Genomic DNA, 21,339 nt, shown 5'->3' with positions numbered 1-21,339 from the left:
AATAAAATAGCGCTCGAGCAAATTGAAATGTTTTCCGAACTCGTAATTTTACGGATCGGCAAATGGCGCCATCCCGATACCCGCGATGGATTGTAAATGGCCCTAGACCCCACCCGTCCGGCGCTTGGGAAACGCAAAAATCCTTACATGGTGGAAAATCCGTCACTTCGAAAAACATTACCGCCGGTTGGTGCTACCAAGCGCTCCGTACTGCCTCCGGTGTGTTTCATCAGTCGACACGACTCCGGTGAACTTTCCGAACCGTTCGAACCAACTAATGTGTTGCGAAAATGTATTACTTTATGGGGATGATGGGAAGGCGGGTATCGGTGGATAAAGCGACTGCCACAAAGCGCGTTTTTGTCAAGCGAAGGAAGAATACGAAACATTCGTACTGGGATTTAGCGGTTGTAATCAGCTTTAAGTGAGCAAACATTGAACTCCCAGTACCCGGGAACAGCACACGAACCTCCGGCGAGGACCGTGCAGGTATTGAGAAAAAAACATAGAATTTTTAAAACGACTTACAGAAGCAACAGAACTTTCTGTAAGAGCAACACGTATAGACGAGCTGCAGTTAAATATAAACAAAATGGCAATTTAATTGATTAGCGACGATTTATTCTAATTTATTCCTATTTACGGAATAATAGAACCCCCAAAAGCGGGAGCTCATTTCTTCTCAGCCCTACCAACCTATCTGATATTCGTAGGGCTTATTATTCAACCAGGAATACATCAAGTCCAACCAAATCTGCTAAAGCGCAAACTATGCTGATTTTTAAAACGAATGCAAAACTAACAAAAACATGCTCCCAGCAATGGAATGGTACGAGCGGCCATCATACGTGCAGCCATACTTCATGCTTGCTGGTGCGTAACCTTGACTGAGGTCACCAAGCTCATCTTCACAGCGGCCATGACTTCGAAACGCCTACCGTACGTACCACTTGACTAGATGAATAACGGCTGAGCTTCCAAACTATTCGCTGACCTTGCAGCTTAAATTAATGCTAAAACGCCAACCCCGTTAGGAGGCGCGTGCCATTCCACAATGCTAGAAAAAACTAGTTTTTTTTTATTCCGCGGCTGGATTTCCGACAGTCACGATCATGCTGATGGTAGATATTACAATGCTCTAGACGCGTTAAAAGTGATAAACCTGTTTTTTCTTCCCCCGAAAGCCGGCCGAATGTGGTAATAAAACATATTTCTTCACCGAAACGCGTTCTAGCGCGTTCGCCTACACAATGGGAAAGCATTTTGCTTGCAAGAAAACGGATCTTTTTAAGCTTACCGGTGTTCCCGAGGAAGGAAAGTTACTTACGCAGGTCAACAAATTTTGAATTTTAAAATTCCCCAACATTAATCGCTAAAACCTGTTCTACAAACCTTGCTAAAGTGTGAAAACTGTTGGCCAAGTTTCCTCTGGTGACAGGTATGAGCGACACAACAGTTGCTGCTGAGCTCTCGCAGTGAGCAGTTGAGCTTCACTGGAGCAGCACAGTGAATTGTAGGGTGGCTAAAGTGTGAGCATACGGAACAGTATGGACTCAAAGTTCTGCATCTCTTTGCTAGTGGGGCTCGTGCTCGGTGTGATCTGTCATGAAACATCGGCCCAGAACTATCGGATGGTTTGTGGCAGACGTAGGGTGAAATCGGTATATCTCAACCGAAATGGACTCGACGCAAAGCCGGGCCACTGGCCATGGCATGCGGCCATTTACGATAGTAAAGGAGTCGACTATAAGTGTGGCGGAACCGTCATCGACGAGAACACCATCCTAACAGGTACTCATATGGACAATAGCACTTTCGTTGGCTAAATGATGCTTGATGCTCACTCTCTCTCTCTCTCTCTCTCTCTCTCTCTCTCTCTCTCTCTCTCTCTCCCTCTATCTATCTTCTTTAGCTGCTAGCTGTGTCTTTGAAGGTAGCGTGATAAACGCAAGCGACATTTCCGTCTACCTCGGGCGCATCCATCTGTCGGAGGACACCGAGTACACCCAGGCACTTGATGCAGAGGAAATAATACTGCATCCGGCGTTCAGTGGAGACGTTTCCAACGATATTGCCCTGATCAAGCTGGCGACCAACATCACCATGACGAAGTTTGTACAACCCGTTTGCTTGTGGACCATGAACGACAATCCATACACGATCAGGGGCATGAAGGGAACGATCGTCGGCTTTGGTTCGGAAAATCATTTGAAGCAAAAGACACTTGGTGTCGTCGATGCTACGAGATGCGTGGCGAGCGATCGGGAAGGGTTCGGAAAATTGCGCGTGTCGGAAATGTTATGTGTCGCAGGACAGGAAGGTACGGGTGCGTGTGACGGAGACGGTGGCGGCGGTTTGTTCTTCGAAGTCGAGGGCAAATGGTATGTCCGAGGCATCGTTTCGTACATTTCGGGTGACACTGAAAATGAAATATGTACTACCACTAAACATGCCGCCTTCACCGACGTTACCAAGTACGTCAACTGGATTAAGAAGTACATCGATCCTGACATACTGCCAGTTAGCTCAGACTTAACCGATTTGGATTATGATGAAAAGCTTCAACTGTTTGATTTGACTACGTGTGGTGTGGCATCAAACTCGATCGCCGCCGGAGGTGTACCATGGACCTTACCATGGCTCGGGTTTGTCGGAATCTATAGGTCTTTGGACAATACTGTCGATAAGCGGTGTGTAGTGACGCTGCTTAATGAATGGTACGCTGTTGGGCCTGCACATTGCTTCCAGAACGATGGTTTAGAGTAAGTATGCTCCTGGCATCGAAGCTACTCTTGATTTCTCTAATTGATTGATCTTCCATCTTCCTGTGTTCCTAACTCCACAGACGACGCGTTCTTTTCGGTGGTAACACCGAGCTTGCACAAACGAATTGTGATGATCAAATGAGTAAGGAGCCTTGCGAAAGTCCTACGCAAATGCTCCAGATCCAACGAATCATCATTCATCCAACGTACAACATTAATAACACCGTGGACAATATAGCGCTTATTGAGCTGCTTGACCCAGCCGATACAACACAACCGAATGTACGACCCATCTGCATACCCATCGTACCCAAGCTTCGGTCAAACGCCACCACGGACCTTAGCATTGCCACCCAAACATCATCTCCAATATCGTTTGTCAGCAAACCGGTTGACTACATCGATTCCGAGAACTGCACGGACAAGTACGATCGACAAGGGTTCCCCCTGTTTCTCGAATCCAAACGATTCTGCACCCAAATCTCTACTGTCGAAGAACAGAACTGCACACAGCTCAAAGCTGGCACGCCTCTCCAAGAGCGAAGGAAAATCATCGGAAAGGAGCAGTTTTTCCTGCGAGGATTTGATTTGTTCGAACAGTCTTGTTCAGCATCACTGCCTTCTGTCCACAGTAATGTCAATGCCTATTTGGACTGGATGTTGTACAACATGAGATACAGTGTGTTGGAGGAAGCCGACGACACAACGAACGATGAGGATACACTGATAGAGGAAAGCTGGAATCAGTTGCGCCACGATCCAGACCAGGAGAAGATTTCGTTTTTCAATCTGGACACCTGTGGAGTGACAGCAACAATTGCTAACAATGCAACAAAAATTGATCGAACCTTCTATCCCTGGATGGGACTGTTGGTAACGCACAAAAACACCATGGAACCGTTAACGTACATCGAGAGCGCAGTGGTATTGATCAGCGATCGATATGCACTAGCTCCAGCCCACATTGTGAACAACTCTGTGTCATGGTGAGTATAGAACTATCCGCTTGTAAATGATCGCATCAAGTTCTTCTTAGAGGAATTGATTCAAAAACAAACTCTTATACTATTGCAGGCGATTTGTCGTTCTGGGACAGTGCAATGAATTGATTTTGGCCAGCTGTGCAAACTCGAATTGTGACCATTTGTTCCACAAAATGGAAATTAAGAACATCCTCATCCATCCCTCGTACACCGGCGACCCAAAGCGTCACAACATCGCTCTCATTGAGTTCATGAAACCAGCCGATCTGCAACATCCTTACATCAATCCCATATGCTTGCCACTCGTTCAAGAGATCCGGAATATTTATCCGCCAGAATTGACGGTGATGCCATACAGAAACTATGATAATGAAATCAAAAATGTGGCATCGGTGCATCCTTCCATCTGTCAAGAGCGATTTGCGCAGGAAGGAATGTTGCTATCATTAGATCAAATTCCCAAATGCGTCGAGGACACGGCTAAAATAGTGAGAAAACGTGTGATCCTTAAATCTGGTGCCTTGCTACAAACTACGTCCCAGATTGGCGGTAGAGATCGTTACTTCCTCAGGGGCATTAACATCCACAATGATACTCTTGCAAAAGAATATCAATACTTGCCGTACGCGTTCACGGACACCGACTTGTATCTTGACTGGATCTTGACTAATATGAAAGCACCATCCGACCAGAACTCCACTGCAACAAAAGCTCTGGATGAGTATCAACCTGCTGATTTCGGTCCAGTTAATCTTCCTGCTGTGAAGATGCACATTCAGAATGGATCGCTCGATCAGAACACCTGTGGAGTGTATCCGAAAGTTCAGGAATCAACGAATAAGCTCTACTCTCCCTGGATGGGATATGTGACTGCTCATCCCGATCCTAAGGATCTGTTGTGTGTAGTGCTTTTGATAAGCGAACGATTTGTCGTCGGGCCCGTTCACACTATCATCGATCGTACTGAGTATGTATAACGATTCTTGTTGCTACTTAACGTACAAACCTAACTCCTATTTTACTCTTAACAGCATCAAAGTTCAGCTTGGCAGTATGATCGACTCATCCGATGTGGAGTGCGAGGAAGGCGACGAGTCTACGCTTTGCGATCCTGAGCTGCAGCGCATTCCCATCACGAGAATGATTGTTCATCCGCACTTCAACCCTTCAGATTACAGTAACGACATCATGCTGCTGCAACTCTCACGATCGGTGAGAAAACCACAAATCAATCCGATCTGCTTGCCGGTTGTCGATCAGATTCGAAGCTACGATATTGCAAACGTAAGAGGCCACGCCTTCAACTTGGTCTCATTGAACTTCGTTGCAAAGAAGCTGGACGAACACACGTACATTCCCTCTTCCGAGTGTCAAAAGCGGTGGAACCAACTGGCACTGAACTGGCAGCTCGAAAACGTCACCCAATGTGTAGTGGCTCAATTTTCACCGAACACGGAATGTTTGACGACACTGCCCGGGTTCCCTGTGTACACGCTTCAAACATTCAATGGCATGGAAAGGCTTTTCCTGCGCGGTTTCGCTAAGGCATGGCCACATTTCTGTAGCAAATACTATCCCGTCATTTACACTAGCATCGATGCTCACCTGGACTGGATACTTGAGACCATAAACTAATCCAGTGATATCGAAGATGAATATTTTTAAACAGATGCAGATTACCATAAGATTTTTAAATAATGTAGCTCGCAATTACTTCGCTTGTGGTTTCAAAGGTTTAGATATATGCTTTACGTTAGAATATCCGCATCAATAAACACTAAAATTGGGGCGGTCCGGTGGCCGAGGCGACAGCGGTGCCGGTCTTCACACGGTAGGGCCGGGGTTCAAATCCCATCCAGACCGCCTCCCCCGTACTTAAGGCTGACTACTTTTCTACGGGTAAAATTAAGTCAAAGAAAGCCAGAAATGGCAGGCCGCGAGACCTCTCCAGGTTGTAGTGCCAAAGAAGACGAAGAAGCAACACTGAAATATGTAAAACCACTCGAATACTTTAGTCAGTATCTCACATCTAAACTCTGCACCTGATTTAGATTGTAATCTCAACTGGATCGGGGCCGCCACGGGACTATGTGTTGTGTTGTTTCCTTGATTTAATTATTTGAGCGCTTCTTATTTCGGCAGTAGTAGGATCTCACTATACATTTAGTCCCATGTAACCTACGGTCTGTATCTGTAAAACCCGTTTGAGTATTGTGCGTTCATCTGGCAACTGCTACGCACCAACTAGTTTGCTGTAATAACAGGTTTTGCTAGATGGCTGATAACGATGATAGCATGGTTGAAGATTTTGGCCGCACCACTTAGTTTTTGTCACTTCACATTAGCATCAACTGGCAAACTGACGCTACACCAGCGTTCGAACATGGATCAGCAATAAAGCTCTTCCGTCCACGACACACGCCCAAGTCAACGAGCTTCATGAACGTGTCGGTAAAATGGAATTCCGCATTCAGAAACAACAACTAATCATCGATTTGGTTGCAATAAGTAATAGTACCTACTCTACGTCAAACGACTTCTTCTTCTTCCTCTTCTTCCTCATCTTCCTCTTCTTCCTCTTCTTCTTAGTACAATGACCCACGTGGTGTTGCATAGCTCCAATGTCATTAAGATGTCAAGCGTAGATATTGCTTAGCTCCGGTGTCATCAAACATGATCGATGTAAAGAATCTGTATAAAAAAGTTTAAAAAATACCTTTCGCTTTTTGTGCGGTTCATCTTCTGCACTGCTTCGCACAGCTTTCTTGTTTTTTTTTTGTTCTTTTCTTTATCACTCTTTTATTCTTTATCAGCTCTTCTATATCTATTTATGAGAGATTTTAAATTCAAAATAAGCAAACCATAAAAACCTGTTCATCACACTCGCTGTGGGGTGGGAGGGGAGGGGGAGGGAGAGGCGGTACCAAAAGCATCGACACCCTCAGCTTCCAACGAAATGCGTATTGAATAATCTAAACAAAAACGAAACACGACACAGTTGCTTCTGAGCTCTCACAGCGAGCAGTTGAGGTTCGCAAGATCTAACGACCAATTAAAGCGTGCTAAGTGTTCCCTACGACACACCATGAACGCTCAGTTCCGGTTCTCCGTCCTGCTGGGACTCGTGCTCAGTGCAATATCCCACACCTCCGCACAGGACTATCGAGTGGTTTGTGGCAGACGAAGGGTGAAATCTGACTATCTCAGCTCTATCCAAAATGGGCTGGACGCAAAGCCGGGCCTCTGGCCATGGCATGCGGCCATATTCTATAAGGACAAACGTGATGAGTTCGGATATAAATGCGGAGCGACCATCATTGACGAGAACACCATTCTGACAAGTATGAACTGGCACAGACAAACCACCACTAGATATGGTAAATGAAGCATGCATTTCTTCCTTACCCTTAGCCGCCCATTGTGTCTTTGACATCGGTGTGATTAGACCGAGCAAGCTCTCCATTCACGTGGGCCGCATCCATCTGACCGAGGACACCGAGTACACGCAGCAACATGATGTGCAGGATATCATAGTACATCCGCAGTTCAGCGGGACCAAAATTCATAACGACATTGCCCTGATCAAGCTGACGACCAACATCACCATGACGAAGTTTGTGCAACCCGTTTGCTTGTGGACCATGGACGAAAATCCAAACACCATCGTCGGTAGGAACGGAACGATCGTCGGGTTTGGCTTAACGGACCAGCACGTGGTATCGGAACGCTTGAAGCAAACACTAGTGAGCGTTGTCGACGCACTGACATGCACGGCGAGTGATCGTGAAACATTCGAAAATCTGCTTACGCCCAACATGATCTGCGCTGGAGGGCAGGAAGGTGCGTGCAGAGGGATCGGTGGCGGTGGAATGTTCTTCGAAGTCGAAGGCAAATGGTTTGTCCGAGGTATCGTTTCCTTTACGCCACGATTAACCCAAGACGGGCTTTGCGATCCCTCCGTGTACACTGTCTTTACGGACGTTTCGCAATATACGGACTGGATTAAGAAGTACATCGATCTGCGCCTGTTGCCGATAGCCTCCGATCGGATAAGGCTAGGTCCATATGTGGATGGAGCGATTGTATTTCCAGATGATTAACAAGTTTGATAGTTACAGTTTCACCATCACCATCGCTAGCGGATATATTCCCGAAGCATTCGCTGCAACCAAGCTGCACGGGAGGGTAGTTTGTAATAAATTTTTGAATAAGAGCAAGTATACGATTTTATCCAGAACTCTCAAGCGAACATATCACTCAGTGGACGAAAGGAGTCACGCCGTCCAAAGCTAATCAGGTATGGAATCGTGACCATGGGGCTCATGCTCTGAAGAGCTCTGGTTGACTAAAACCCGCGAGGCTGCGTCTTCTTATCTAGCTTATCTTATCTGTAGAGACGGTAAGTAACTCCGCTGTTGAATTTAAGGCACTCGCGCTAGGTCGTAACTGTCATCAAGTTGCGGTGGACGGGTAAATTCGACCTTGACCCGATGGTAATAGAGCAAGATAGAAGAAAGTGAGCGATAAAAGAAGCAGAGCTCAAGACATGTTCGATCTTCATGTTTCGCAATCCATGTACATATGAACTTCCGCCCTTTGCCGCTATGCTATCACGTAGGGAAAGGGTTTGTTAGGTGACATTAACATTTATACATTTCTAACTTTACTGTATCGTTTCAACCAGTTTCGGTTCACACTACTCACACCCGCGATGGTTCATCACAAGAATGTTTGAAACTTCTTTTGATGCGTGAAATATGCAAATGTTATCCAAACCTGTTTGTGTACTTTTGTGTTAGCTAACCAAAAGCGGACAAATTTTTAGCACTACGAGCAAAAGCGGTATTTTTGAAAACCCGTTCTTTTCTGCTACAGGTTTTGTAACTCTTCAGTTTCCTGCTCACGGCGTTGGGAATTTTGCCTATTTTGCTGTATGTTTTCGAGAGCTATTGGACGACCGCTCAGAACGAGGCGGTGCTTAACACAGAACCGAACAGAAGAAGAAGCAAGAGTTATGCCTGGCTATTCTGATACATAGTAAAATACATTTCATTTGATTACAACTATTTTGAGGTTTTCCGAAATTCGGTTTGGATAACTCAGATAAATTTAGATTATCCTTTAAAGGGATCTTCTCTGGTTCTTCAACCTTCATCGGTTTTAAGGCCGAGACGGTGAAGCGATGTTCAATAAAAAATAACCTCACAACGACGTGAATCCATTTTTTTTCTCACTCGCTTATCTAGCACCGGTACCACAGATTAAGATGCCTGTGATAATAGTGAACCTGCTTCGTGCCAAACCTGTGAGTGACATGTTAATAAAATGCTAAACAGCACGTTCTTTTAGCTGGTAGCGTTAGTTCAAAATACCATAAGCTTTTTTAACGATGTTTCTAATGAGAACAGCCACAAAAAAATCTTCAATCTCATTTCATCAGTGTCCACGTGCTACCAGCATCACGAAACGTTGATACATCAATCGTAAATTAGCGTACGGCAAGAACATTCGAATTCAACGACATCCAATACAAAAACCTGTTCGACGTGCCCACTAATGGGTATCATCAAGAACAATCACACAACTTCCAGCGGATTGTGTTTAAAATAGTCTAAAGGAAGCGCAGAACGTCGTAGTTGCCGCTGAGCTCTCGCGGTGCGCGGTTGATCCGCACCAGTTCCTTGAAGTGTTCCAAGCGGCAAGTCTCTGCAGCCAGCATGTGCTCCAGGTTTTGGATCTCCGTCCTGCTGGGACTCGTGCTCAGTGCAATATCCCACACCTCCGCACAGGACTATCGAGTGATTTGTGGCAGGCGTAAGGTGAAATCGGTCTATCTTATCCGTAATGGGCTGGACGCAAAGCCGGGCCACTGGCCGTGGCATGCGGCCATTTACTATAAGGATACCACCAAACCACAAGGAATCGACTATAAATGTGGTGGATCCATCATCGACGACAACACCATCCTAACAGGTATGAACTCGAGAACCTCGGGAACGACTCCGAATAGCACGTCCTTTCTTCAATTCTAGCCGCTCACTGTGTGTTCACAACTGGACCGGTACGTGCAAGCAAACTGTCAATCCACGTCGGCCGTATTCATGTGACGGAAGATGCGGAGTACACCCAGAAACTTAATGCGAAGGATGTAATACTGCATCCCTCCTTCAGTGGAACTAAAATTGACAACGATATTGCCCTGATCAAGCTGGCGACGAATATCACCATGACCAAGTTTGTGCAACCCGTTTGCTTGTGGAACAAGGATGACAGTACGGAGGTGGGTAAAATTGTCGGTAAGAACGGAACGATCGTCGGGTTTGGCTTCACCGAGGTGAAAGCAGTCTCAAGCACGCTGAAGCAAACGTTGGTCGGTGTGGTCGATTCATTGACCTGCATAGAAAGTAATCGCGAAGTTTTCGGAAATCAACTTACGGCCAACATGATTTGTGCTAGAGGACAGGAAGGTGCGAGTGCGTGTAGCGGAGACAGTGGTGGCGGTATGTTTTTCGAAATCGAAGGCAAGTGGTATGTGAGGGGTATTGTCTCCTTCATTCCACAATTATCCGTCGATGGGCTTTGCGACTCATCATCATACACTGCCTTCACCGACGTGACAAAGTATATCGATTGGATTACGAAGTACATCGATCCTGAGATATTACCGCTCAGCAGGGATGTGATTGAAGTAGATTATGATGAAAAGCTTCAGCTGTTTAATTTGAATACGTGCGGTATAACAACCAACGCGGTCATCGCCGAAGGTGCACGCTGGACATTACCCTGGCTGGGTTATGTTGGAATCTACAAGTCATCGAACGATAGTATCGATAAGCGGTGTGTAGTGACGCTGCTTAATGAATGGTACGCTGTTGGGCCTGCACATTGCTTCCAGAACGATGGTTTAGAGTAAGTATGCTCCTGGCATCGCAGCTACTCTTGATTTCTCTATCTGATTGATCTTCCATCTTCCTTTGTTCCTCCTCCTCCTTAGACGACGCGTTCTTTTCGGTGGTAACACCGAGCTCACACAACCGAACTGTGACAATCGAAGGAACAAGGGCTCCTGCGAAAGTCCTACGCAAATGCTCCAGATCCAACGAATAATCATTCATCCGATGTACAGTATCAACAACACAGCGGACAATATAGCGCTTATTGAGATGCTGAATCCGGCCGATACAACACAACTGAATGTACGACCCATCTGCATACCTATCGTACCCAAGCTGCGGTCAAATACCACCACGGACCTTACAATTGCCGCTCAAACATCATCTCCAAAATCTTTTATTAGCAAACCGGTGAACTATGTAGATTCCGAGGTCTGTGGTAGCAAGTACTTGAAACAAGGGTTTCCTCTATTCCTCGCGTCCAAACGACTTTGCACCCAAATCATTAACAGAGCTGCGCAAGACTGTATTCAGCTCAAAACTGGCGCACCACTCCAACAGCTGAGAAGATTCAATGGTAAAAGGCAATATTTCCTACGTGGATTCGATATTTTCGGGCGCTCCTGCTCCACATCGTTGCCGTCCGTTTATAGCAATATCAACACATTCCTGGACTGGATACTGTACAACATGAGGCCCAATGTTGTGGAAAAGCCGGAGGAAACAACAAACGCCGAGGACGCTGCTATAGTGGACAGTTGGAATCAGTTACAACAAGAGCCGGACCAGAAAAAACTCTCTCTCTTCAATCTGGACACCTGTGGAGTGACGACTGTAAACTTCGATAAGGGCGATGATCGTCCCTTCTATCCCTGGATGGGACTGTTGGTAACGCACAAAAACACCATGGAACCGTTAACGTACATCGAGAGCGCAGTGGTATTGATCAGCGATCGATACGCAATAGCTCCAGCCCACATTGTGAGCAACTCTGTGTCATGGTGAGTGTTGCGCTGATTGCTTCTAGCGATGATTACTCATAACTACTCTATTTTATGCTCTATTGCAGGCGATTTGTCGTTCTAGGGTACTGCAATGCTTTGCTTTTAGTAAGCTGTGCCAATGCACCATGCGACCATCTGTTCAAAAAAGTGGAAATCAAGAACATTCTCATCCATCCCTCGTACGCTGGTGACCCCAAGCGTCACAACATCGCTCTCATTGAGTTCATGAAACCAGCCGATCTGCAACATCGTTACATCAAACCTATATGTTTGCCGCTCACCAAGGAGCTACGCAAGAGCAAACCGTTGGAGTTAACGGTGATACCGTTTAGAAACTATGACAATGAGATTAGAAATTTGACACTGATGCTCCCCACCAGCTGTCAAGAGCGGTTTGGACAGGAAGGGTTTGTAACCACCTTGAAAGCTGCTCCACTATGTGCGCAAGAGACAACAGTTAGTAAAGACCGTGTGACTCTTAAATCTGGCGCTATGCTGCAAACTTCGTCTCGGATTGACGGACAAGATCGATACTTCCTCAGGGGCATTAACATTCTGAACGACACCTTTGAAAAGACATACCAATACTTGCCGTACGCGTTCACGAACACCGACTTGTATCTTGACTGGATATTGGATAATATGAACGACGAGTCTCAGGAGAGTATTGCCTCCAACGATCTAGTCGAACGTCTTTCAGTTGATTCTGGTGCGGTCAGCCTTCCATCAGTAAGGCAACGGTTTAAGAAGAAGCTGGTCAACCTGAACACCTGTGGAGTGTATCCGAAAGTTGAACAGGCGACTAATAAGCTCTACTCTCCCTGGTTGGGATATGTAACTGCTCATCCCGATCCGAAAGATCTGCTGTGTATGGTAATTTTGATAAGCGAATGGTACACCGTGGGACCGGTTCACACTATCATCAATCGTACTGAGTATGTATAACGATTCTTGTTGCTGCTTAACGTACAAACCTAACTCCTATTTTACTCTTAACAGCATCAAAGTTCAGCTTGGCAGTATGATCGACTCATCCGACGTGGAGTGCGAGGAAGGCGACGAGTCTACGCTTTGCGATCCTGAGCTGCAGCGCATTCCCACCACGAGAATGATTGTTCATCCGCACTTCAACCCTTCAGATTACAGTAACGACATCATGCTGCTGCAACTCTCACGATCGGTGCGAAAACCACAAATCAATCCGATCTGCTTGCCGGTTGACGATCAGATTCGAAGCTACGATATTGCAAACGTAAGAGGCCACGCCTTCAACTTGGTCTCATTGAACTTCGTTGCAAAGAAGCTGGACGAACACACGTACATTCCCTCTTCCGAGTGTCAAAAGCGGTGGAACCAACTGGCACTGAACTGGCAGCTCGAAAACGTCACCCAATGTGTAGTGGCTCAATTTTCACCGAACACGGAATGTTTGACGACACTGCCCGGCTTCCCTGTGTACACGCTTCAAAATATCAATGGCAGAGACCGACTGTTCCTGCGCGGTTTTGCCAAGGCATGGCCACATTTCTGCAGTAAATACTATCCCGTCATTTACACCAACATCGACACTTACTCGGACTGGATACTGCAGAACATGGATGCTAGCTTAGATTATCAACAACTTTCGTTCGATCTGCATAAGGAACTATTATTTACGTAGAGCGTACCTAATCAGGTGAATCTCTTTGGTTGGATCTTGCTTGTGCTTAACGTTCGCGTGTTTGCTTCCCTGCGAAGCATTAGTATAAAAGCATAAGATCACAAAAAGAGTCTATTTTCAAGTACAATTTCACAAAACAATAAATTACAATACGATGGTAAGAGCATCCCGTCTATTAGTTGAGAATTTCTTTTACATATCAAAATCAGTTCGTCTACTTTTTTTCCAGCGGTTTGACGTATGAAAAGTTTACACCGGACCAGAAGGTCAGCAGACGACTGGTAACGTCAAAGTGGTGCCTCTGCCCATCGGTACAAAAATTGTGTCAACCAACTGTCAAAATTGGTCAAAACCCAAATGTAGCCCGGGGCAAAGTTACCTTCGGTAAACAAAACCCTGCCTCTATCAACTGTGCCAGGGCTTGCTGGAGATTTATGAACCGTGATTTTTGCAACGGAGAATTTAAACATATTACTTGTACGGAAACATTTTAGTATGCTTTTTTGTTTTCCCACCACCGTTCGGACATTTAAATAGTTCATCAACAATGAAAGAGGAAAAGCGCATAACCAAAACTTCACAACGCGAGCCAATTCGGTACCAGAGGTAAATGATGACTGAAAACAGTATCAGGTTCCCCACCGATCAACTTTGGCCCTGCGCCGTTACCGTCATGAACACTCACTGCGAAACACAGAAAAACCGCTTCCCAACCCTTTCGGTGCATAGCAAATGTTCGGTGTAATGAGTAAACCTTCCGGAAAGCTAGGATCTGCAGGTCTGGCCGCTGCACCGAACGCCATCCAAACGATGGTGGCACATGTTGGGAAGCTTTCTTGCACCAGCCACCATCGCAATCGTCATCCACCCGTACACCGGCAACCAACAACAGCGATAGCCGAAGTTTATCGGTTGATAAAAAGTCAACGATAAATTAACGTCCGCTTTTGACGTTACCGAAATGAATCCCTCCAGCCAAGTGCTGTGGGATTGCTGTTTTTGAGTCCCTCTGCATTAGCGCCGATTATAGAAAGCCGGCAAGATTAAGAAGCGCTCGTGCCAACTCAATACCACAAACAGATCCATCCAAAGCATCTGTTGCAATCCCTGCACGGTTGCTCCGGACACGCTCAAGAATGTGTTTTGCGTTTTAAAGACAGTTCTGCTTGAAGAGATATTAGCTCGGTTTCCATCGCAGCCTTCATTGTTTCTGGAAGTAAAAATATTTCGCATGTGATGTGTCCATTCCAATCCGGCGAAAAACCACAAGCCACAGCGTAGTGCGAGCTCCAACCCGAGGACTAACAACCGAGGACGTCTGCTTTGCTAACGATCATCTCGCACCGACTTGGAGCATAAGGAGCAGTAGCACACAAACAAACGCACACTTACTGCACTGATAGCGATCAGTGACTTTTGAGTTATTTCACTAGCTCCGTCCGCTCCATGGTCTGCAATAAGTCTCCGTCTTTTTAAACCCGAAGCACTGCTCTATCCACTGCTTGGATAGAGTCCGGCGTTTTCCATAATTTTCCTTCCAGGAACTAGGCAGGCAGACCTATTCATTCCGCTTTTTTCCCTTCCACTGCACGGTGGTCAGTGAGGTGCCGGGAACGCCAACCATACCAACCAAACGTGCTGTGCTGTGGTCCGAGGAACGAGAAAATGCTGATTAGTCCGGTTCGGCCAAGCTGCACTATCCATCAAGATTAGGCCCGTTGGGCAAGAGGTAGCTCCAAATTTGGTACCACCCAGCCCCAGTACGAGGGGCAAATATTTTAATTAAAATGTCTCATAACGAGTTATCGTTCAGCAGTATCGGAACGATCATCCAGACCAGACCTTGAAGGTAGGAAGCAGCAAGAGTTTATTTGTTTGATTTATTTCGTTTATTTGTTGAATTTTTGGAATGCTTTATCTCAGCAAAAAAATCATCCAACGTTCCATTGCTTAATACACTCTCTGGTCCGCATCAGGCGTACGAACCAAGGCTCTTTCTAAACATGGCACGATTTGCCATCGAGTTTTATTTCACCTTTTTGGCAAAACAGAGCACCTATATTTACTTACCGGGATTAGGACGGTGGGATTAGAGATGAGCTTTCTACCAACCACCACCACTGATTGCCAGCTGTTTCGAAGACTGTTTCGCATCCTTCCAATTTAGGTTCGTTAGTATAATTGCCGGGCCGAAGCTTCGGGCGCCGACACCATTTGCTCGTGCCAAACTTTTCCACCGTACCAGTACGATGGGATGAGTTGTTCAAACCTGGCCGGGTTTATGATTTGCGTAACATTCCCGGCTGGCTGATTTCGGCGGTTATCGAAATTGGACGAACTGTTGGACAGCTTACTTCCTCGTTGTTTGTAGACTCGCGGTAGACAGGTAAATACGGTCGGTGCAAGGTTTAGCTATGGAACTTGCATTTCACCCCACCCGTCTAGACACAGCAGTAAACAACTTTCAGCAAAAGCTTAACCCAAACAACGTCAACATTTATTCGCTGTTGGTGAACAGATAATGAAGACTAGCGCGAACAGCCACCATTCAACACCTTACACCAGAATTCCTCGGTATGTCTCCTGCGCAATCCAGTCAAGATAGTGGCTAACGTTCGTGTACACTCCTGGGACTCCTTCCATCCCACACCGGGGCCATCCGAAGCTGGTGATTCCGGTCAAATACCAAACGCCATCCGCGGACTCCATCAGCGGACCACCCGAGTCTCCGTGGCACGTGTCCTCACCGCGTACTCCACCGGCGCAGATGTGGCCCACTCCGACCCCGTCGTCATTGGGTACCTGGAACAGCTTCTTGCACCGATTCATATCAAACTCGCGCAGATTTATCTGCTTCAGCAAGTATGACATTCCGGAATCTAGGGGGTTTATATATTGTTGTAGAAATTGCATGTTAAAACACTTCGCAACCAACATGACGTCACACTGACCTTGATCTGTGGAACCCCAGCCAGCTGCCGTGTACTCCGTACCGGGACCACCCGGTGGCAGAATGGTTGCATTCACCGGTAGACATATTGGTGTGACGAAAACGTTATACTCAACATCGGCCGTCAGCTCGATCAGTGCAATGTCGTTCACGTGTACCGCGTAGTTAACGCGATAGTCGGGATGAACCACAAATCGGGCCACATCATAATCCTTCCGGCAGATCGGTACGCCGTAACCCGGAAGCTGTTTGCAATCTTTATTTCCCCGATGGTTCATATAATTCCATTCCGCAACGCGTACCGAGTGACTGAAAATGCGGGAAGAATTTGTAGGAATTTGAACAGATGAAGACTATCGATCACAGGACGTCAGCTCCAACCGTACATAGCCCATCCCTTCTTCTTGGCCATTGTGTAGCAATGGGCAGCCGTCAGCACGAACCGCTTGCTGATCAGCGAACCAGCACAGTTCGCCTGGATCTTGCGGTTGCGCGTCTGAAACCGTAACAACGCCATCCAAGGATATTCTCCTATCTTCGTATCATTCCCACCGAAAATGCGAACACCAAGCGCAAATGGGCCACACTGCGGTTCGTTCACAAACCGGGGACAGCAGACCAGTGCCCTTCCATCCGGCAGTGTGCCACACTGCAATCGCTTCAGATATTCCGTATCGTTGTAGAAAAAGTTGTCCTTGCGCAGGAGATCCAACACATAGCCACAGTCACGCACTCGTACACATTGGCCAGCGATACCTTTAGGCGTAGTACACGGTTGCGCTTCTTGCCCGATATCAGAACACCGGACAGCCGTTAGAAAACACAGCACGCCACACAACAATATCCACAAGCAATGCATTTGGAAGACGGTGAAAGATGGGCGATTGATCGTCGACTGAGCCCGATGAGCATCGGAACTGCACTGGCCGCTTAACAAGATTGCAATTCGAACAACGGGTCTGAATGATGCAGCACCGATGATGCGTAGTGTGCAAAATCAATGACGCCCCTTTTTTCAGAACCAAACGGCGCTATCACTGGACAGTATTATCCAAGTCCGAAAAAATACCCTAACAAATGGAATAACCCTCGTGAGATGGTATTTACTATGGATCAATATAAGTTTAGCTGAGGTGGATCCTCACGGAAAAGATGCTCTTCAACAATCATCCACAGTTGCTGCAGCACAACAACAGCATCGGTTGTCACATTCAGCGAAGCCAAGGCCACTATGCAGTACGCATCATTAGCATCATTTAACTCAGAAAAAATGTTATCGAAAGATGGCGTTTCACAAGAGCTAGTGCGACAACTCAGTGACGTGTCACCATTGGCAGGCTAATGATTTATGACAAGGCATTCCCGACGCTTAACGCGGGCAGATAGCATCTGCGTGTATTTTTAAAATCCCTTCTCGTTGAATGAATGTTGGTGAATGCTGTTTCACGATTATGAGCAACGGTGAGCAAAGAAAAATCATCTTCTTTTTCTACAATATCCACGAACGAACGAAACACCGCACCAAACAAATTTGCATACATCTGAGACCGTATTTTAATTAAATCTTAATTGTTGAACCATACTGGTGCTGGTATCCCAAAAACAACACAAAAAAGGTACCACAAAATTCTCTATAAAAAGCCTAATCATTCCTGTCCCGCATACTGCAACCATCGCTTCCAGAAGCCGATCGGACAAACCGGTCGTTCCTTGGACTTCTAGAAAAATGCATTAGCTACATCCTATCAGGGATCACACACACACGAGCCGGTAACCTTTTCATCCAACTTCAACTGATCAGCAGCTTGTCAGTATGCCTTCACCAGACTGTGTCTGTGTGCTCAAGTACACACACACACTCACTCATACACTCATACATACAGAGTGGTTTGTGGTGCGGTGTGCCTTGCTGTAGCTTTCTTCGAAGCTCGGCTAGAAGGTGGAAGCTACCACCGAAGGGATGGAAGCCACTGCGTTTATCGCATCGTACGCTCCTAAGCGACCAACTCATTCCGGGCGTCCAATCATGTTTTAATTCAACTTTATCCCTTGTTAATTGGAACGGACCCAACGTACGTACTTTATAACCCTGCCGGTTTCGCCATCCTTTTTTTTTTTTGACGTTGTTCATTTCATCACACTTTTTTTCTTTACCTATTTAGCACAACACTCTCTTTGCATCATCAAGCATCCAATCATCGATAAGGATTAAGGTGAAAAAAAGGGCTAGCGAAATAGCTAATGGGGCAGCGGCTTTCGTTACGAAATGTTCGAAAGCATTATGAGAAACTAATTGAAAACAAGTGTGCGATCAGCCGAAACAAACTTTATTTATAGCGCCCGATGAAAAAAAAAAACCATTTATCGGCTTCATGAGTCACCGCCTAAATGTATGCAATAAGCGCTATTCAAATTTCCCGTCCTCGCTGCTTTGGATTTTGGAGCAATTAAAGCACACAATTGCATACCTTTAGGCGTTTGCTATGCAACTTAACATCCTAAAAAGTGTCAAAAATCATCATAATCTCATGATTATTACAATTTGATTGTGTGATCTCGACTACTGCACCACTCACTGACTGCTCAACCTAACTTTACCCGGTTAATTCTCACTGCAAACCTTGGACATTAAAAAAACAATCCCCCCAAAAAACACAAAACCAACAAGATTAACCCATAAACCCATTGATTATCTTTGCAGCAATATTTTAGTAAAGTGCTCTGCGTAGCTCACTTCTTTCCCCCCTGCTCGTATCATTACACGTCCCAGGTCTTTGTTTGCTAGTGCAAAGGTTCACATTAGGTGGGTAAATGTGTAACAACTAATAGTTGTGACCCTTTTCCCGTTCTAATTTCGCCCACCGAGCTATCTCAGAAGCTATTTTTCACACCCTTCATGAGAGTTGCTAGCTGGAGAAGACTGGAGGCCCATACTTTACTGTGATTGCAATGAATGACAGGTACAAGACACAATAGTGTATGGACTCTCCGGAACAAATAATGTTCTGTGCAGTGGCTACAATTAAGCCGAGCATTACTCTCGCCGTCAGCGATAAGACGCCCCGGGGTTTGTATCATCTATCTCTTTTGTATTCAAATTTCATACAAACGGCACACAACTCTACGCATTTATGATGCAGATTGTTGGGTCCTTTGCAGAGGAAAATGCTACATGAGGATAAACTTTGTGACCATTTGTGTAGGAATTGGGTTAAGATAGTTTTACCTGGGTCTTTGTCCTCTGAGAATGGCTCTGTCACATCATTTACAGATCTTTCCTCAGCAGTGCTGTGTTAGGGCCCACGCGTACAATTTACAATATTAATATAAGCCTGCTCAAGTATAAATAAGCAAACGCAGCTAGCAGTCTCCAGCAATATTAAGAAAATGAAACCACCGTTTGTCAATCGTCCCATCCGTCTAGACGCAAAACCCAAAACACAAATATAGCCCTGCAATAGGAACTTATTGCAGTTGTACATCATTTCTGCAAGGGAACGATTTACGTACGGCGTAAATACACCTCCACATCGCCGGCAAGCATGGCGATCACGAAGAGTAAATAATTTACCCCGCCGATTCAGTGCCACGTCCCACGGTACGGCTCGATATCGCCGAATACACCACATTCGCCATTACACATTATCCTTCAGCCCGTACGAAATGCAATATTTCCCGGCACTACGTGCTTCGTAGCGAAATGAGAAACAACCCCGGTGTAAAGGTGTAATCGAATCGTCTTTCACCTCTTGCTCGTAATGAATGGTAAAAATGTATTCCATTTTCAAAAGGGGTTTTTTTCTCGTTTCCTTCCCCCAGCGGAAGCACTGGACTGGAGGCTGCAATGAATTACTTATGCGTTTATTTTTTTTTCCTCCCACCCCACCGATATTTGTACCTCTATCTAACTTCTTCAGATTTTTTTTTGCTCGGATAGCATCTTCAAGCGGAACGGAAGCGCGCCTTGTACGGGCGTGTAGCTTGGCGGTACCGGTGCGAACGCACGCCAAGTAGAAAATTGCCTCATTTAAATGTGTCTACAGCTTGGATTTGAATAATTTATTTCCAGTGCCGACAGAGTGGAGTTGAATAATTACAAAGCCCCGGCCGCACGTAATCAGAGTTTTCCGAGTTTTCCCCCCCAGATTCGTCGGTGTTACCACGACCGCGCCAGTAGAGGAAGCAACCGCGTTTCGATATTACAAGTACTTCATCAGACGTTGCGCATTTCCACTCGATGATTTTCGCGAGCCCTTTTTCCCTGTTTCCCTGCTCTTAGCCAACCCTCCCTAGACCACCCTTCCGACGGCATTGTTTGGGTGGACGGGGTGACGAAAAATGCTTAATTTCATCACTTTCCCATCTTGCCATCTTGAGGCGATTTTGCTTTTCCGTTTTGCTGCCTTCGGTTCGGCTGGCTGGCGTGCTCTATCGGATCGGTGGAGCTCTCGTTCCACCCGCGTTGCCAACATTTCCGGTTGGCAATTTTCGGAACGCATTCAATGTGTCCTTGTCGAAACGTTCTGCGATCAAGAAACAGAGATCGCACCGGAAATTCGTATTATGCACGAACGAATTAACACGTTCACAATCGCAAACCGGCTTCCTGGAGCTGTTGGAAGCTTGTAGCGTATGCAGGCAAAAGAACACACTCTTTTGTGCGTTGTGTGCTTCGGTGCTCGTCTTAATCTTTGCACAAAATCGTCGAATCGTTACTACAGCAAAAAACGAAAGAAGAGCACATTCGCTCACGGTGCTGAAGATAGCGTGAAAGTGCATTTACTAATCAATTTTCGGGCATTACACTCATGAGAGAGAAAAAAAAGGGTGGTAGAGGAAAAGTTTACAATGCCATCGGAATCTACAGTTCACGGTGCACAGTGCGTAGCGTAACTAAATGAATACTTGCTTTTTACTATGCACTTGGCCCGCCAACTTTCATAGTGTTTGCTGCAGCAATTTCAGTTTGAAAGAAGCACTGTTTAGATTGCTGAATTGATTTAGCAATTTAGATTGCTCAGATGATTATTTATAAATACGACAAAAAAAATTGTGCAAACAGCCCCTTTCAACATTAATATACT

General features: G+C 45.9%; 2 protein-coding genes across 5 annotated transcripts; one reads left to right on the top strand and one right to left on the bottom strand.

The window, feature by feature from the left end:
* Window positions 1-1,468: 1,468 nt before the first annotated feature.
* LOC118507748 lies at window positions 1,469-13,471 on the top strand. Of its 4 annotated transcripts, none has more exons than XM_036046753.1 (6): window positions 1,469-1,791; window positions 1,913-2,762; window positions 2,846-3,638; window positions 11,530-11,642; window positions 11,711-12,580; window positions 12,645-13,471. In XM_036046753.1, the coding sequence occupies exons 1-6, from the start codon at window positions 1,548-1,550 to the stop codon at window positions 13,303-13,305; spliced, it is 3,531 nt and encodes a 1,176-aa protein (XP_035902646.1). In that variant the 5' UTR covers window positions 1,469-1,547; the 3' UTR covers window positions 13,306-13,471. The 4 variants fall into 4 exon arrangements, with proteins under 4 accessions (XP_035902646.1, XP_035902645.1, XP_035902648.1 ...); XM_036046752.1 differs by lacking the exons at window positions 11,530-11,642; window positions 11,711-12,580 and adding exons at window positions 3,840-4,715; window positions 4,780-5,226 and having other exon boundaries at window positions 2,846-3,751; window positions 13,092-13,471; XM_036046755.1 differs by lacking the exons at window positions 11,530-11,642; window positions 11,711-12,580; window positions 12,645-13,471 and adding exons at window positions 3,840-4,715; window positions 4,780-5,579 and having other exon boundaries at window positions 2,846-3,751.
* Window positions 13,472-15,780: 2,309 nt separating this feature from the next.
* Window positions 15,781-17,195, bottom strand: LOC118503158 (CLIP domain-containing serine protease B14-like). Its single transcript, XM_036036119.1, has 3 exons — window positions 16,642-17,195; window positions 16,257-16,564; window positions 15,781-16,184 (listed from the first exon to the last, which is right to left on the bottom strand). The coding sequence occupies exons 1-3, from the start codon at window positions 17,112-17,114 to the stop codon at window positions 15,862-15,864; spliced, it is 1,104 nt and encodes a 367-aa protein (XP_035892012.1). The 5' UTR covers window positions 17,115-17,195; the 3' UTR covers window positions 15,781-15,861.
* Between the last annotated feature and the right edge of the window lie 4,144 nt (window positions 17,196-21,339).

This window comes from Anopheles stephensi, chromosome 2, assembly GCF_013141755.1.
Source record: "Anopheles stephensi strain Indian chromosome 2, UCI_ANSTEP_V1.0, whole genome shotgun sequence".
Classification (NCBI taxonomy): Eukaryota; Metazoa; Arthropoda; class Insecta; order Diptera; family Culicidae; genus Anopheles; species Anopheles stephensi.
The sequence above is the reverse complement of the archived record's forward strand: the minus strand, read 5'-3'. Positions and strand labels throughout refer to the sequence as shown.

Coding starts and splice junctions, on each gene's coding strand:
- LOC118507748 (XM_036046751.1), top strand. CDS start 9,466: ATGTGCTCCAGGTTTTGGATCTCCGTCCTGCTGGGACTCGTGCTCAGT. Junction 9,722..9,780: donor CGACAACACCATCCTAACAG/GTATGAACTCGA, acceptor CTTCAATTCTAG/CCGCTCACTGTGTGTTCACA. Junction 12,581..12,644: donor ACTATCATCAATCGTACTGA/GTATGTATAACG, acceptor TACTCTTAACAG/CATCAAAGTTCAGCTTGGCA.
- LOC118503158 (XM_036036119.1), bottom strand. CDS start 17,114: ATGCATTGCTTGTGGATATTGTTGTGTGGCGTGCTGTGTTTTCTAACG. Junction 16,565..16,641: donor AAGAAGAAGGGATGGGCTAT/GTACGGTTGGAG, acceptor CCGCATTTTCAG/TCACTCGGTACGCGTTGCGG. Junction 16,185..16,256: donor CTGGGGTTCCACAGATCAAG/GTCAGTGTGACG, acceptor TAAACCCCCTAG/ATTCCGGAATGTCATACTTG.